This window comes from Convolutriloba macropyga, chromosome 4 (genome assembly GCF_964194025.1).
Source record: "Convolutriloba macropyga chromosome 4, txConMacr16.3, whole genome shotgun sequence".
Lineage (NCBI taxonomy): Eukaryota > Metazoa > Xenacoelomorpha > Acoela > Convolutidae > Convolutriloba > Convolutriloba macropyga.
This window is the reverse complement of record NC_134471.1, coordinates 629825-648746: the sequence shown is the minus strand read 5'-3', so window position 1 is coordinate 648746 and position 18922 is coordinate 629825. Positions and strand designations below refer to the sequence as shown.

At 37.2% G+C, this 18922-nt stretch overlaps 1 protein-coding gene across 1 annotated transcript in view; it reads right to left on the bottom strand.

Moving 5' to 3' along the window:
• Window positions 1–717: 717 nt before the first annotated feature.
• LOC142338191 (solute carrier family 35 member G1-like) overlaps window positions 718–18922 on the bottom strand; it is a 48722-nt gene continuing 30517 nt past the window's right edge. Inside the window, exon 2 of the mRNA XM_075387830.1 lies at window positions 718–1712. Coding sequence (XP_075243945.1) covers window positions 798–1712 — 915 coding nt within the window. The 3' untranslated portion in view covers window positions 718–797. The remainder of the gene's footprint in view (window positions 1713–18922) is intronic.

Here is an 18922-nt window from a genome sequence, read left to right as displayed (position 1 = left end):
ATTTTACTTAAGTCGATGACCAGTGCGCGTTCAAGAGTAAGGAGACGAACCCAAATAAAAAATTGCTCCCAAACGACCGGCTGGCTTCGCAGTAGCCAGCTGCGGCCTAGTGATGCTAGCATGGAGGGGGGGGGGGGAGGGGGTGACTGGAGTGTTTGTGTGTGTGTGTGTGTGCGTGTGTAAGGGGGGGGGTCAAGCGAGGGGGGGGGGGGGGTAGGGTTGCGAAGGCTAGATGAGAGGGGGGTTCAGATCGACAGGTGGAGGAGGGGACGGTGGGGGGGGGGGGATCGAGGGGGTAAAACTTTTAAGATTAAGAACCGCCCTTCACACCATATAATTGTCTCCTCAAAACAGTTTTGGTGAATCGCATTCTTAGAGTATAGTAAGGCTCACGGCTCCAAGAGAACATAGTGCCCTCCGAGCGCTACCTTTTTATCCCATTTTTGACGACGAAACGTCAAACGGGTGAGACGAAAAATTGGCCAAGCGAAAAATCCTATAAAAAAGCCCGCAAGACTAATATAGTTGCTACAAATTTTGTTTGAGAGCAATTAAAAACAACAATTAAACCACGGGAAGTGGAGTTGAAAGTGTAAATCCATTCCGTCTCTCAGTACCAAGTTGATGGTCACCAACACCCCACACACAAAAACTCCCCAAGACCCCTACTAATGTAACGAGTTGTTCGTGGTCCCTAATTATAAACTGAATGAGGGCAATAAGGCCTTTTAATAAGAGGAGGGCGAGGAATGACTGGGAGGATAAAGAGAGCTGGAGTGACAAATCTACAAGTTGAGTTATTCATCACTTTTGACGTCACTGCACGCAGAGATACTCAATTGGCGTCTGAAGTGATTGGACACTAGAAGTCCCAAGATGGCCGCCACAATCAAAGTGCCTCCCATGTAGTGGAAGTAATTGTAGTCCATCTCCTCTGGGAAGAAGAGCCAATCAGAGATGAAAAAGAAGACAACTTTACAGCATGCTGCGATCACCGCAACTATCGAAGACTTCTCGTACTTGTTTGCGAAGAGAAACAAGCTCTGATTCGTAAATCCAAGAATCAGAACTGCGATAAGCGAGACCATACCTTTCATTGAGCAATCCTTTAATGTCGCTAGACTTGATGTTCCCTCTGACACCATAACGTGCATCACTGTAACAACAGGAATAGCCACAGCACTGTGCGCCCACAGGAGAACTGTACAGGGGATGTTCTTCTTTCCTGCTTTTCGATTGAGCACCATTGCAAGGCCTTCGGCTGCCACTGCTACCATCAGAGCGCCCATAGCCACATACTCGTATTTGGAAATATCCGAGTTTCTCAAATTCGCCGAAACATCTTCATCTGTTCCCTTCCGAAAAATGAAAGCTGGCTGAATGACAAACACAGAGCCAAGTATGGCAACCACACTCAACGCAGACTCGAGACATGTTGGCTGTTCCCGCAAAATTAATACTCCGAATATTGTAGTGAACACTGGCGTCATTTGGTTGAGGATTCCCAGTTTTGCGAGTGAAATATAGTGAGGAACACAGTATATTATGCTCATGACAAGCATTCCAACTAAAGCTCGACCAATGATCAGTTTGAAGTGATGACGCAGCAAGTCAGTTAGACATGATATAGCCCATGAGTTATAGACTGACAACAATAGGAACTGCGACACGTTCCGACTGACGAGTATTGACGTTGGAGGCAGGTCCAGAGACTGAAAAAGAACTCAACAACAAACATACTAAGGGAGAGTTGAACAACGGCTTTCCAAGAGTCCACAGTTCGGAAGCTAAAAAAACGACAAACCAAACTAGCCAACTCTTAGAGCCAATACAAAACACCATTAATTGTTTTTCATAATCAGAACAAAGTTTTGAAAGAAAGACAGGTCTTCTAACGTGAATAACAGTTTCAGCTTGAAATATGGACAGATTGAGCCGAAGCAGCAATTCGTGGCAGAAGCAGTAAAAACTAACAAAACTACTTTTTCCATATCTAAATGATAGTTTTGGAAAAACAACGTTTCCAAAAATGAACAATAATTTCAGCTTGATTTAATGGCTGAACTTAAAAAAAACCTCATGCAAAATTTATGACTTTACCGACCAAATGTTTTTCATATTGGGGACGAAGTTTCAGAATAACAACGTTTTCAAATATGAAGAATAATTTCAGCTTCAGATAATGAATGGCAGATTGCGTCAAAGGAGCAATCCGTGGCAGAAGCTATAGCTGACACTGCACCGAGACTGTTTTTATACTTTGCTGAAGTTTCCTAAAACGAACAAAATTTTCAACTTGTATTAGATTGTAAAAGGCAACAATCAGTTGCAAGAGCAGTAATATTTGACCGCAAACTGCTTCCTATTGAGCACGGTTTCAAAAAATGGCATACTGCGTCAAAAGAACAATCACTGGCAGAAGCAAAAACAAATGATCGTGAAACAGTTTTTCACCCATAGATTAACTTTTCTAAAGAACAACGTTTCGTAAATGAACAATACTGTCTATCTTTCACCAGAGCCGAACACCGAATAAAGTATGGCGTGACAGCAAAACTGTTTTCACACTCAGGAAGTTTCAAAAACGAGCGTCCGGAATAGTTCCACCTTGAGATAGTCACAGATTAATCCAAGCAACAGTAAGTGATCAAAGTTATAAAACCGATCCGACAACCTTTTTTATAACTAGCTGAATATTTCGGAAAATTAACGCTCCCAAATAAAAGCTATAATTTTACTTGTAAAACAAGAACCCGTGGAAAACGTATCGGCTGACTGAACAATTGTTTTTCATATTGGGCACGCTGCTTCAAGAGAAACATCATTTCCATATATGAAGAACGTTTTCAGCTTCAGATAATGGCAGATTGCGTCAAAAGAACAATCAGTGGCAGAAGCTATAATATAGAGAAACAATTTTTTCATAGCCAAGTGAACATTGTGGAAAACCAACGTCTCCAAATATAAACGATAACGTCAAGTTGTAATATGAGCAGATCAGGTACAACAACAACCATTGGAAAAGCAATTAGCAGACCGACCGATTTTTTTCCATATTGGGCACGCTATTTCAAGAGAAACATCATTTCCATATAAGAATACTTTCAGCTTAAGATAAGGGCAGATTGCGTCAAAAGAACAATCCGTGACAGAAGCATTAAAACAGTGAAAAAACTTTTTCATAACCAGGTCAACTTTTTGGAAAACCAACGGTCCCAGTTTAAAACGATAAATTCAACCTGTAATATGAGTAGATCAGGTACAACAAAAACCACTGGAAAAGCTATAAGCTGACCAAAAGAATTGTTCAAATTGTGCACGCTGATTCAAGAGAAACAAGATTTCCAAATATGAAGAAAATTTTCAGCTTCAGATAATGGCAGATTGCGTCAAAAGAACAATGCGTGGCAGAAGCGAAAAATAATGAGACAATTTTTTCATAAACAGGTGAACATTTTGGAAAACCAACGTCCCCAAATACAAACGATAGGTTCAAACCTGTAATATAAGCAGATCAGGTACAACAACAACCATCGGAGAAACTGTAAGCTGACCGACCAATTGTTTTCATATTGGGCACGCTCTTTCAAGAGAAACATCATTTCCATATATGAAGAATATTTTCAGCTTCAGATAATGGCAGATTGCGTCAAAAGAACAACCCGCGGCAGAAGCTATAAAGCTGAGAGAAACAAGTTTTCAAACCAGGTCAACATTCTGGAAAACCAACGGTCTTATTTATAAACGATAAAATCAATCTGTAATATAAGTAGATCAGGAACAAAAACCACCGGAAAAGCTATAAACTGACCAAAAAATTGTTCATATTTTGCACGCTGATTCAAGAGAAACAAGATTTCCATATATGAAGAACATTTTCAGCTTCAAATAATGGCAGCTAGCGTCAAAAAGAACCATCCATGGTAGAAGCGAAAAATAATGAGACAATTTTTTCATAAACAGGTGAACATTTTGGAAAACCAACGTCCCCAAATACAAACGATAGTTTCAAACCTGTAATATGAGCAGATCAGGTACAACAACAACCATCGGAGAAACTGTAAGCTGACCGACCAATTGTTTCCATATTGGGCACGCTGTTTCAAGAGAAACATCATTTCCATATATGAAGAATATTTTAAGCTTTAGATAACGGCAGATTGCGTCAAAAGAACAACCCGTGGCAGAAGCTATAAAACTGAAGGAAACAATTTTTTCATAACCAGGCTAACGTTTTGGAAAACCAAAGCTCCCAATTAACAATACATTCAACCTGTAAAATGAGCAGTTCAGGTACAACAACGATCATCGGAGAAGCTATAAGCTGACCGATCAATTGTTTCCATAATGGGCACGCTGTTTCAAGAGAAACATCATTTCCATATATGAAGAACATTTTCAGCTTCAGATAACGGCAGATTGCGTCAAAAGAACAATCCGTGGTAGAAGCTATAAAGCTGAGAGAAGCAATGTTTCATATGCAGGTCAACATTTTGGATATCCAACATTCGCAAATATAAACGATAAATTCAACCTATAATATGAGCTGATCAGGTACAACAACAACCATCGGAGAAACTGTAAGCTGACCGACCAATTGTTTCCATATTGGGCACGCTGTTTCAAGAGAAACATCATTTCTATATATGAAGAATATTTTAAGCTTTAGATAACGGCAGATTGCGTCAAAAGAACAACCCGTGGCAGAAGCTATAAAACTGAAGGAAACAATTTTTTCATAACCAGGTGAACGTTTTGGAAAACCAACGCTCCCAATTAACAATACATTCAACCTGTAAAATGAGCAGATCAGGTACAACAACAACCATCGGAGAAACTGTAAGCTGACCGACCAATTGTTTCCATATTGGGCACGCTCTTTCAAGAGAAACATCATTTCCATATATGAAGAATATTTTCAGCTTCAGATAATGGCAGATTGCGTCAAAAGAACAACCCGTGGCAGAAGCTATAAAGCTGAGAGAAACAATTTTTCAAACCAGGTCAACATTCTGGAAAACCAACGGTCTTAGTTATAAACGATAAAATCAATCTGTAATATAAGTAGATCAGGAACAAAAACCACCGGAAAAGCTATAAACTGACCAAAAAATTGTTCATATTTTGCACGCTGATTCAAGAGAAACAAGATTTCCATATATGAAGAACATTTTCAGCTTCAAATAATGGCAGCTAGCGTCAAAAAGAACCATCCATGGTAGAAGCGAAAAATAATGAGACAATTTTTTCATAAACAGGTGAACATTTTGGAAAACCAACGTCCCCAAATACAAACGATAGTTTCAAACCTGTAATATGAGCAGATCAGGTACAACAACAACCATCGGAGAAACTGTAAGCTGACCGACCAATTGTTTCCATATTGGGCACGCTGTTTCAAGAGAAACATCATTACCATATATGAAGAATATTTTAAGCTTTAGATAACGGCAGATTGCGTCAAAAGAACAACCCGTGGCAGAAGCTATAAAACTGAAGGAAACAATTTTTTCATAACCAGGTGAACGTTTTGGAAAACCAACGCTCCCAATTAACAATACATTCAACCTGTAAAATGAGCAGTTCAGGTACAACAACGATCATCGGAGAAGCTATAAGCTGACCGATCAATTGTTTCCATATTGGGCACGCTGTTTCAAGAGAAACATCATTTCCATATATGAAGAATATTTTCAGCTTCAGATAACGGCAGATTGCGTCAAAAGAACAATCCGTGGCAGAAGCTATAAAGCTGAGAGAAGCAATGTTTCATATGCAGGTCAACATTTTGGATATCCAACATTCGCAAATATAAACGATAAATTCAACCTATAATATGAGCTGATCAGGTACAACTACAACTACCGGAAAAACTTTAAGCTGACCAAACAAAATGGTTTTCTATATTGGGCACACTGTTTGAAAAGAAACATCATTTCCATATATAAAGAAAATTTCCAGCTTCAGATAATGGCAGATTGCGTCAAAAAAACAATCCGTGACAGAAGCTATAAAGCTGAGAGAAACAATTTTTTAAAACCAGGTCAACACTTTCGAAATCCAACATTCCCAACTATAAGAAATAAATTCAACCCATAATATGAGCAGATCAGGTACAACAACAACCGGAAAAGCTATACGCTGACCAAACAGAATGGTTTTCCATATTGGGATTGCTGTTTGAATAGAAACATCATTTCCATATATGAAGAATATTTTTAGCTTCAGATAATGGCAGATTGTGTCTAAAGAACAATCCGTGACAGAAGCATTAAAACAGAGAAAAATTTTTTTCATAACCAGGTGAACATTTCGGAAAATCAATATCCCCAAAAATAAACGATAATTTCAAACCTGTAATATGAGCAGATCAGGCACAACAACAACCATCGAAAAAGCTATAAGCTTACCGACCAATTGGTTTCCATATTGGGCACGCTTTTTCAAGAAACATTATTTCCATATATCAAGAATTTTTTCAGCTTCAGGTTCCGTCAAAAGAACAATCCGTGGCAGAAACAAAAAAAACAGAACCAAATTTTCGTAGCTAGGCAAACATTTTGGAAAACCAACATCCCCAAATTTAAAGGATAATTTCAAACCTGTAATATGAGCAGATCAGGTACAACAACCACCATCGGAAAAGCTATGAGCTTACCGACCAATTATTTCCATGTTGGGCACGCTGCTTCAAGAGAAACATCATTTCTATTTATGAAGAACATTTTCAGATTCAGATAATGGCCGATTGCGTCAAAAGAACAATCAGTGGCAGAAGCCATAAAACTGAGAGAATTAATTTTTTCATAACCAGGAAAATAATTTCGAAAACCAACGGAGAAAACATTATTTCCTTATATCAAGAATCTTTTCAGCTCCAGGTAATGGCAGATCGCGTCAAAAGAATAATCCTTGGAAGAAGCCAAAAAACAAAACAATTTTTTCAGAACGAGGTGAACATTTTGGAAAATCAACATCCACGAAAATAAATGATAATTTCAAACCTGTAATAAGAACATATCAGGTACAACAACAACCATCGGAAAAGCTATAAGCTGACCGACCAACTGTTTTCCATATTGGGCACGCTGTTTCAAGCGAAACATGATTTCCACACATGACGAATATTTTCAGCTTCAGATAATGCCAGATTGCGTCAAAACAACTATCCGTGGCAGAAGAAAAAAACAGAGAAACATTTTTTTCATAACCAGGTCAACATTTTGGAAAATCAACATCCCCATATATAAACGATTATTCCAAACCTGTAATATTAACAGATCAGGTACAACAACAACCATCGGAAAAGCTATAAGCTTACCAACCAATTGTTTTCCATATTGGGCAGGCTGTTTCAAGAGAAACATCACTTCCATATATGAAGAATATTTTCAGCTTCAGATAACGGCGGAGTGCGTCAAAAGAACAATCCGTGGCAAAATCTATAAAACAGAGAAACAATTTTCCCATAACCAGGTGAACGTTTCGGAAAACCAACGTTCCCAAATATAAACGATAATTTCAAACCTTAATATAAGCAGATCAGGTACAACAACAACCATCAGAAAAGCTATAAACTGACCGACCAATTGTTTCCATATTAGGCACGCTATTTTAAGAGAAATATTATTTCCTTATATCGAGAATCTTTTCAGCTTCAGACAGAACAATCTTTTCTTTTCAAAAGAACAATCCATGGCAAACAAAAAAAACAGAACCAAAATTTTCATAACTATTTGGAGAACCAACATCCCCAAATATAAAGGATAATTTGAAACCTGTAATAAGAGCAGATCAGGAGCACAACAACAACCATCGGAGCTATGAGCTTGCCGACCAATTGTCTCCATGTTGGGCACGCTGCTTCAAGAGAAACATCATTTCTATTTATGAAGAACATTTTCAGATTCAGATAATGGCCGATTGCGTCAAAAGAACAATCAGTGGCAGAAGCCATAAAACTGAGAGAATTAATTTTTTCATAACCAGGAAAATAATTTCGAAAACCAACGGAGAAAACATTATTTCCTTATATCAAGAATCTTTTCAGCTCCAGGTAATGGCAGATCGCGTCAAAAGAATAATCCTTGGAAGAAGCCAAAAAACAAAACAATTTTTTCAGAACGAGGTGAACATTTTGGAAAATCAACATCCACGAAAATAAATGATAATTTCAAACCTGTAATAAGAACATATCAGGTACAACAACAACCATCGGAAAAGCTATAAGCTGACCGACCAACTGTTTTCCATATTGGGCACGCTGTTTCAAGCGAAACATGATTTCCACACATGACGAATATTTTCAGCTTCAGATAATGCCAGATTGCGTCAAAACAACTATCCGTGGCAGAAGAAAAAAACAGAGAAACATTTTTTTCATAACCAGGTCAACATTTTGGAAAATCAACATCCCCATATATAAACGATTATTCCAAACCTGTAATATTAACAGATCAGGTACAACAACAACCATCGGAAAAGCTATAAGCTTACCAACCAATTGTTTTCCATATTGGGCAGGCTGTTTCAAGAGAAACATCACTTCCATATATGAAGAATATTTTCAGCTTCAGATAACGGCGGAGTGCGTCAAAAGAACAATCCGTGGCAAAATCTATAAAACAGAGAAACAATTTTCCCATAACCAGGTGAACGTTTCGGAAAACCAACGTTCCCAAATATAAACGATAATTTCAAACCTTAATATAAGCAGATCAGGTACAACAACAACCATCAGAAAAGCTATAAACTGACCGACCAATTGTTTCCATATTAGGCACGCTATTTTAAGAGAAATATTATTTCCTTATATCGAGAATCTTTTCAGCTTCAGACAGAACAATCTTTTCTTTTCAAAAGAACAATCCATGGCAAACAAAAAAAACAGAACCAAAATTTTCATAACTATTTGGAGAACCAACATCCCCAAATATAAAGGATAATTTGAAACCTGTAATAAGAGCAGATCAGGAGCACAACAACAACCATCGGAGCTATGAGCTTACCGACCAATTGTTTCCAAGTTGCGCACGCTGCTCCAAGAGAAAATTCATTTCCATATATTAAGAACATTTTCAGCTTAAGATAATGACAGATCGTGTCAAAAGAACAATCCGTGGCAGAAGCCATAAAACGAGAATTAATTTTTTCATAACCAGGTCAACCATTTGGAAAACCAACAGAAAACATTATTACAATATATCAAGAATCTTTTCAGCTTCAGGTAATGGCAGATTGCGTCAAAAGAACAATCCGTGGCAGAAGCAAAAGACAAACATTTTTTTCATAACCAGGTGAAGATTTTGAAAAACCAACATCCCCAAAGACAAATGATAATTTCAAATCTGTAATAAGAGCAGATCAGGAACAACAACAACCATCGGAAAAGCTATAAGCTGAGCAAACAATTGTTTCCAAATTGGGCATGCTGTTTTAAGAGAAACATTATTTCCTTATATCGAGAATCTTTTCAGCTTCAGAAAGAACAATCTTTTCTTTTCAAAAGAACAATCCGTGGCAGAAACAAAAAAAACGGAACCAATATTTTCATAACTATTTGGAAAACCAACATCCCAAATATAAAGGATAATTTCAAACCTGTAAAAAGAGCAGATCAGGAGCACAACAACAACCATCGGAGCTATGAGCTTACCAATCAATTGTTTCCATGTTGGGCACGCTGCTTCAAGAGAAACATCATTTCCATATATGAAGAACATTTTCAGATTCAGATAATGGCCGATTGCGTCAAAAGAACAATCCGTGGCAGAAGCAAAAGACAGAAACAATTTTTTCATAACCAGGTGAACATTTTGAAAAACCAACATCCCCAAAGATAAATGATAATCTCAAACCTGTAATAAGAGCAGATCAGGTACAACAACAACCATCGGAAAAGCTATAAACTGAGCAACCAATTGTTTCCAAATTGGGCACGCTGTTTTAAGAGAAACATTATTTCCTTATATCGAGAATCTTTTCAGCTTCAGAAAGAACAATCTTTTCTTTTCAAAAGAACAATCCGTGGCAGAAACAAAAAAACGGAACCAATATTTTCAAAACTATTTGGAAAACCAACATCCCAAATATAAAGGATAATTTCAAACCTGTAAAAAGAGCAGATCAGGAGCACAACAACAACCATCGGAGCTATGAGCTTGCCGACCAATTGTCTCCAAGTTGCGCAAGCTGCTCCAAGAGAAAATTCATTTCCATATATTAAGAACATTTTCAGCTTCAGATAATGACAGATTGCGTCAAAAGAACAATCCGTGGCAGAATCAAAAGACAGAAACAACTTTCTCATAACCAGGTGAACATTTTGAAAAACCAGCATCCCAAAAGATAAATGATAATTTCAAACTTGTAATAGGAGCAGATCAGGTACAACAACAACCATCGGAAAAGCTATAAGCTGACAGCCCAACTGTTTTCCATATTGGGCACGTTGTTTCAAGAGAAACATGATTCATATACATGACGAATATTTTTAGTTTCAGATAATGGCAGATTGCGTCAAAACAACAATCCGTGGCAGAAGCTATAAAACTGAGAGGAACACTTGTTTCAAAACCAGGTGAACATTTTGTAAAATCAACGTTCCCAAATATAAACGATAAATTCAACATGTAATATGAGCAGATAAGCTACAACAACAACCATCGGAAAAGCAAGAAGCTGACCGACCAACTGTTTTCCATATTGGGCACGCTGTTTCAAGAGAAACAACATTTCCAAATCTAAAGAATATAATCAGCTTCAGATAATGGCATATTGCGTCAAAAGAACAATCCGTGGCAGAAGCTATAAAACTGAGAGGAACACTTGTTTCAAAACCAGGTGAACATTTTGTAAAATCAACGTTCCCAAATAAAAACGATAATTTCAACATGTAATTTGAGCAGTTCAGCTACAACAACAACCATCGGAAAAGCTAGAAGCTGACCGACCAACTGTTTTCCATATTGGGCACGCTGTTTCAAGAGAAACATCATTTTCATATATAAAGAATATTTTCACCTTCAGATAATGGCAGATTGCGTCAAAAGAACAATTCGTGGCAGAAGCTATAAAACTGAGAGGAACACTTGTTTCAAAACCAGGTGAACATTTTGGAAAAACAACGTTCCCAAATTTAAACGATAAATTCAACCTGTAAAATGAGCAGATCAGGTACAACAACCATCAGAAAGGATATAAGCTGACCGACCAATTGTTTTCCAAATTGGGCACAATGTTTCAAGAGAAACATCATTTCATTTATGGACAAAATTTTCAGCCTCAGATAATGGCAGATTGCCTCAAAAGAACAGTGCGTGACAGAAGCTATAAAACCGAGAAAAGCAATTTTTCATATGCAGGTCAACATTTTGGAAATCCAAAATACCCAAATATAAACGATAAATTCAACCTATAATATGAGCTGATCAGGTACAACTACAAATACCGGAAAAACTATAAGCTGACCAGACAAAATGGTTTCTATATTGGGCACGCTGTTTGAAAAGAAACATCATTTCCATATATAAAGAAAATTTCCAGCTTCAGATAATGGTAGATTGCGTCAAAAGAACAATCCGTGGCAGAAGCTATAAAACTGAGAAACACTGGTTTCACAACCAGGTGAACATCTTTGAAAATAAACGTTACCAAATGTAAACGATAATTTCGACCTCTAATATGAGCAGATCAGGTACAACCATCGGAAAAGCAATAGGCTGACCGATGAACTGTTTTCCATATTGTGGACGCTGTTTCAAGAGAAACATTTCCATATATAAAGAATATTTTCAGCTTCAGATAATGGCAGATTGCGTCAAAAGAACAATCCGTGGCAGAAGCTATAAAACTGAGAGAAACACTTGTTTCACAACCAGAAGAACAATTTGGAAAACCAGCGTTCCCAAATATAAACGATAACTTCGACCTGTAATATGAGCAGATCAGGTACAACAACCATCGGAAAAACAATAAGCTGACCGACCAACTGTTTTCCATATTGTGGACGCTGTTTCAAGAGAAACATCATTTCCATATATAAAGAATATTTTCAGCTTGAGATAATGGCAGATTGCTTCAAAAGAACAATCCGTGGCAGAAGCTATAAAACTGAGAGGAACAGTGGTTTCACAACCAGGTGAAAATTTTGGAAAATCAACATTCCCAGATATAAACGATGATTTCAACAAGTAATATGAGCAGATCAGCTACAACAACAACAACCATCAGAAAAGATATACGCTGACCGACCAATTGTTTTCCATATTGGACAGGCTGTTTCAAGAGAATAATCATTTACATATATGAACAAAATTTTCAGCTTCAGATAATGGCAGATTGCGTCAAAAGAACAATCCGTGGCAAAAACTATAAAACAGAGAAACAATTTTTCAATAATCAGTTGAACCTTTTGGAAAAACAGCGTTCCCAAATTTAAACGATAAATTCAACCTGTAATATGAGCAGATCAGGTACAACAACCATCAGAACGGATATAAGCTGACCGACCAATTATTTTCCCAATTGGGCACGCTGTTTCAAGAGCAACATCATTTCCATTTATGAACAAAATTTTCAGCCTCAGATAATGGCAGATTGCGTCAAAAGAACAATGCGTGGCAGAAGCTATAAAACTGAAACACTTGTTTCTTAACCAGGTGAACAATTTGGAAAACCAGCGTTCCCAAATAAAAACGATAATTTCGACCTGTAATATAAGCAGATCAGGTACAACAACTATCGGAAAAGCAACAAGCTGACCGACCAACTGTTTTCCATATTGGTGACGCTGTTTCAAGAGAAACATCATTTTCATATAAAAATATTAAATTCAGCTTCAGATAATGGCAGATTGCGTCAAAAGAACAATCCGTGGCAAAAACTATAAAACTGAGAAAAAAATTGTTCAATAACCAGGTGAACCTTTTGGAAAATCAACGTTCCCAAATATATACAATAATTTCAACAAGTAATATGAGCAGATCAGCTACAACAACAACAACCATCAGAAAAGATATAAGCTGAGCGACCAATTGTTTTCCATATTGGACACGCTGTTTCAAGAGAATAATCATTTCCACATATGAACAAAATTTTTAGCTTCAGATAATGGCACATTGCGTCAAAAGAACAATCCGTGGCAAAAACTACAAAACTGAGAGAAACAAATTTTTCATAACCAGGTGAACGTTTTGAAAACCGACGTTCCCAAATGTAAACGATAAATTTAACCTGTAATATGAGCAGATCAGGTACAACAACCATCAGAAAGGATATAAGCTGACCGACCAATTGTTTTCCAAATTGGGCACGCTGTTTCAAGAGAAACATCATTTCATTTATGGGCAAAATTATCAGCCTCAGATAATGGCAGATTGCGTCAAAAGAACAATGCGTGACAGAAGCTAAAAACCTGAGAGAAGCAATTTTTCATATGCAGGTAAACATTTTGGAAATCCAAAATACCCAAATATAAACGATAAATTCAACCTATAATATGAGCTGATCAGGTACAACTATAACTACCGGAAAAACTATAAGCTGACCAGACAAAATAGTTTTCTATATTGGGCACGCTGTTTGAAAAGAAACATCATTTCCATATATAAAGAAAATTTCCAGCTTCAGATAATGGCAGATTGCGTCATAAGAACAATCCGTGGCAGAAGCTATAAAACTGAGAAACACTGGTTTCACAACCAGGTGAACATTTTGGCAAATCAACGTTACCAAATAAAAACGATAATTTCGACCTGTAATATGAGCAGATCAGCTACAACAACAACAACCATCGGAAAAGATATAAGCTGAGCGACCAATTGTTTTCCATATTGGACGCGCTGTTTCAAGAGAATAATCATTTCCACATATGAACAAAATTCTTAGCTTCAGATAATGGCACATTGCGTCATAAGAACAATCCGTGGCAGAAGCTATAAAACTGAGAAACACTGGTTTCACAACCGGGTGAACCTTTTGGAAAATCAACGTTCCCAAATATATACAATATTTTCAACAAGTAATATGAGCAGATCAGCTACAACAACAACAACCATCAGAAAAGATATAAGCTGAGCGACCAATTGTTTTCCATATTGGACACGTTGTTTCAAGAGAATCATTTCCACATATGAACAAAATTTTTAGCTTCAGATAATGGCACATTGCGTCAAAAGAACAATCCGTGGCAAAAACTACAAAACTGAGAGAAACAAATTTTTCATAACCAGGTGAACGTTTTGAAAACCGACGTTCCCAAATGTAAACGATAAATTCAACCTGTAATATGAGCAGATCAGGTACAACAACCATCAGAAAGGATATAAGCTGACCGACCAATTGTTTTCCAAATTGGGCACGCTGTTTCAAGAGATACATCATTTCATTTATGGGCAAAATTATCAGCCTCAGATAATGGCAGATTGCGTCAAAAGAACAATGCGTGACAGAAGCTAAAAACCTGAGAGAAGCAATTTTTCAAATGCAGGTCAACATTTTGGAAATCCAAAATGCCCAAATATAAACGATAAATTCAACCTATAATATGAGCTGATCAGGTACAACTATAACTACCGGAAAAACTATGAGCTGACCAGACAAAAAAGTTTTCCATATTGGGCACGCTGTTTGAAAAGAAACGTCATTTCCATATATAAAAAAAACTTCCAGCTTCAGATAATGGCAGATTGCGTCATAAGAACAATCCGTGGCAGAAGCTATAAAACTGAGAAACACTGGTTCCACAACCAGGTGAACATTTTGGAAAATCAACGTTACCAAATAAAAACGATAATTTCGACCTGTAATATGAGCAGATCAGGTACAACAACAACAACAACCATCAGAAAGATATCAGCTGACCGACCAATTGTTTTCCATATCGGACACGCTGTTTCAAGAGAATAATCATTTCCATATACGAACCAAAATTTTCGGCTTCAGATAACGGCAGATTGCGTCAAAAGAACAATCCGTGGCAGAAGCTATAAAACAGAGGAACACTGGTTTCACAACCAGGTGAACATTTTGGAAAATAAACACTCCGAAATATAAACGATAATTTCAACAAGTATTATGAGCAGATCAGCTACAACAATAACAACAACCATCAGAAAGATATCAGCTGACCGACCAATTGTTTTCCATATCGGACACGCTGTTTCAAGAGAATAATCATTTCCATATACGAACCAAAATTTTCAGCTTCAGATAATGGCAGATTGCGTCAAACGAACAATCCGTGGCAGAAGCTATAAAACTGAGAGAAACACTTGTTTCACAACCAGGTGAACAAATTGGGAAACCAGCGTTCCCAAATATAAACGATAACTTTCGACCTGTAATATGAGCAGATCAGGTACCACAACCATCGGAAAAGCAATAAGCTGACCGACCAACTGTTTTCTATATTGTGGACGCTGTTTCAAGAGAAACATCATTTCCATATATGAAGAATGTTTTCAGCTTCAGATAATGGCAGATTGCGTTAAAAAAACAATCCGTGGCAGAAGCTATAAAACTGAGAGGAACACTAGTTTCACAACCAGGTGAACATTTTGGAAAATCAACGTTCCCAAATATAAACGATAATTGCAACAAGTAATATGAGCAGATCAACTACAACAACAACCTTCAGAAAAGATATAAGCTGACCGACCAATTGTTTTCCATATTGGACACGCTGTTTCAAGAGAATAATCATTTCCATATATGAACAAAATTTTCAGCTTCAGATAATGGCAGATTGCGTCAAAAGAACAATCCGTGGCAAAAACTATAAAACAGAGAAAAAATTTTTTAGTAACCAGGTGAACCTTTTGGAAAAACAGCGTTCCCAAATTTAAACGATAAATTCAACCTGTAATATGAGCAGATCAGGTACAACAACCATCAGAAAGGATATAAGCTGACCAACCAACTATTTTTCAAATTGGGCACGCTGTTTCAAGAGAATAATCATTTCCATATATGAACAAAATTTTCAGCTTCAGATAATGGCAGATTGCGTCAAAAGAACAATCCGTGTCAGAAGCTATAAAACTGAGAGAAACACTTGTTTCACAACCAGGTGAACATTTTGGAAAATAAACATTCCGAAATATAAACGATAATTTCAACAAGTAATATGAGCAGATCAGCTACAACAACAACAACAACCATCAGAAAGATATCAGCTGACCGACCAATTGTTTTCCATATCGGACACGCTGTTTCAAGAGAATAATCATTTCCATATACGAACCAAAATTTTCAGCTTCAGGTAATGGCAGATTGCGTCAAACGAACAATCCGTGGCAGAAGCTATAAAATTGAGAGAAACACTTGTTTCACAACCAGGTGAACAAATTGGGAAACCAGCGTTCCCAAATATAAACGATAACTTCGACCTGTAATATGAGCAGATCAGGTACCACAACCATCGGAAAAGCAATAAGCTGACCGACCAACTGTTTTCCATATTGTGGACGCTGTTTCAAGAGAAACAGCATTTCCATATATGAAGAATGTTTTCAGCTTCAGATAATGGCAGATTGCGTTAAAAAAACAATCCGTGGCAGAAGCTATAAAACTGAGAGGAACATTGCTTTCACAACCAGGTGAACATTTTGGAAAATCAACGTTCCCAAATAAAAACGATAATTGCAACAAGTAATATGAGCAGATCAACTACAACAACAACAACCATCAGAAAAGATATAAGCTGACCGACCAATTGTTTTCCATATTGGACAGGCTGTTTCAAGAGAATAATCATTTCCATATATGAACAAAATTTTCAGCTTCAGATAATGGCAGATTGCGTCAAAAGAACAATCCATGGCAAAAACTATAAAACAGATAAAAAATTTTTTAGTAACCAGGTGAACCTTTTGGAAAAACAGCGTTCCCAAATTTAAACGATAAATTCAACCTGTAATATGAGCAGATCAGGTACAACAACCATCAGAAAGGATATAAGCTGACCAACCAATTATTTTTCAAATTGGGCACGCTGTTTCAAGAGAATAATCATTTCCATATATGAACAAAATTTTCAGCTTCAGATAATGGCAGATTGCGTCAAAAGAACAATCCGTGGCAGAAGCTATAAAACTGAGAAAAACACTTGTTTCACAACCAGGTGAACAATTTGGGAAACCAGCGTTCCCAAATATAAACGATAATTTCGACCTGTAATATGAGCAGATCAGGTACAACAACCATCGGAAAAGCAATAAGCTGACCGACCAACTGTTTTCCATATTGTGGACGCTGTTTCAAGAGAAACATCATTTCCATATATAAAGAATGTTTTCAGCTTCAGATAATGGCAGATTGCGTCAAAAAAACAATCCGTGGCAGAAGCTATAAAACTGAGAGAAACACTTGTTTCACAACCAGGTGAACAAATTGGGAAACCAGCGTTCCCAAATATAAACGATAACTTCGACCTGTAATATGAGCAGATCAGGTACAACAACCATCGGAAAAGCAATAAGCTGACCGACCAACTGTTTTCCATATTGTGGACGCTGTTTCAAGAGAAACATCATTTCCATATATGAAGAATGTTTTCAGCTTCAGATAATGGCAGATTGCGTTAAAAAAAACAATCCGTGGCAGAAGCTATAAAACTGAGAGGAACACTGGTTTCACAACCAGGTGAACATTTTGGAAAATCAACGTTCCCAAATATAAACGATAATTGCAACAAGTAATATGAGCAGATCAACTACAACAACAACAACAACCATCAGAAAAGATATAAGCTGACCGACCAATTGTTTTCCATATTGGACACGCTGTTTCAAGAGAATAATCTTTTCCATATATGAACAAAATTTTCAGCTTCAGATAAAGGCAGATTGCGTAAAAAGAACAATCCGTGGCAGAAGCTATAAAACTGAGAGAAACACTTGTTTCACAACCAGGTGAACAAATTGGGAAACCAGCGTTCCCAAAAATAAACGATAACTTCGACCTGTAATATGAGCAGATCAGGTACCACAACCATCGGAAAAGCAATAAGCTGACCGACCAACTGTTTTCCATATTGTGGACGCTGTTTCAAGAGAAACAGCATTTCCATATATGAAGAATGTTTTCAGCTTCAGATAATGGCAGATTGCGTTAAAAAAACGATCCGTGGCAGAAGCTATAAAACAGAGAGGAACATTGGTTTCACAACCAGGTGAACATTTTGGAAAATCAACGTTCCCAAATATAAACGATAATTGCAACAAGTAATATGAGCAGATCAACTACAACAACCATCAGAAAAGATATAAGCTGACCGACCAATTGTTTTCCATATTGGACAGGCTGTTTCAAGAGAATAATCATTTCCATATATGAACAAAATTTTCAGCTTCAGATAATGGCAGATTGCGTCAAAAGAACAATCCGTGGCAAAAACTATAAAACAGAGAAAAAATTTTTTAGTAACCAGGTGAACCTTTTGGAAATACAGCGTTCCCAAATTTAAACGATAAATTCAACCTGTAATATGAGCAGATCAGGTACAACAACCATCAGAAAGAATATAAGCTGACCAACCAACTATTTTTCAAATTGGGCACGCTGTTTCAAGAGAATAATCATTTCCATATATGAACAAAATTTTCAGCTTCAGATAATGGCAGATTGCGTCAAAAGAACAATCCGTGGCAGAAGCTATAAAACTGAGAGAAACACTTGTTTCACAACCAGGTGAACAATTTGGGAAACCAGCGTTCCCAAACATAAACGATAATTTCGACCTGTAATATGAGCAGATCAGGTACAACAACCATCGGAAAAGCAATAAGCTGACCGACCAACTGTTTTCCATATTGTGGACGCTGTTTCAAGAGAAACATCATTTCCATATATAAAGAATGTTTTCAGCTTCAGATAATGGCAGATTGCGTCAAAAAAACAATCCGTGGCAGAAGCTATAAAA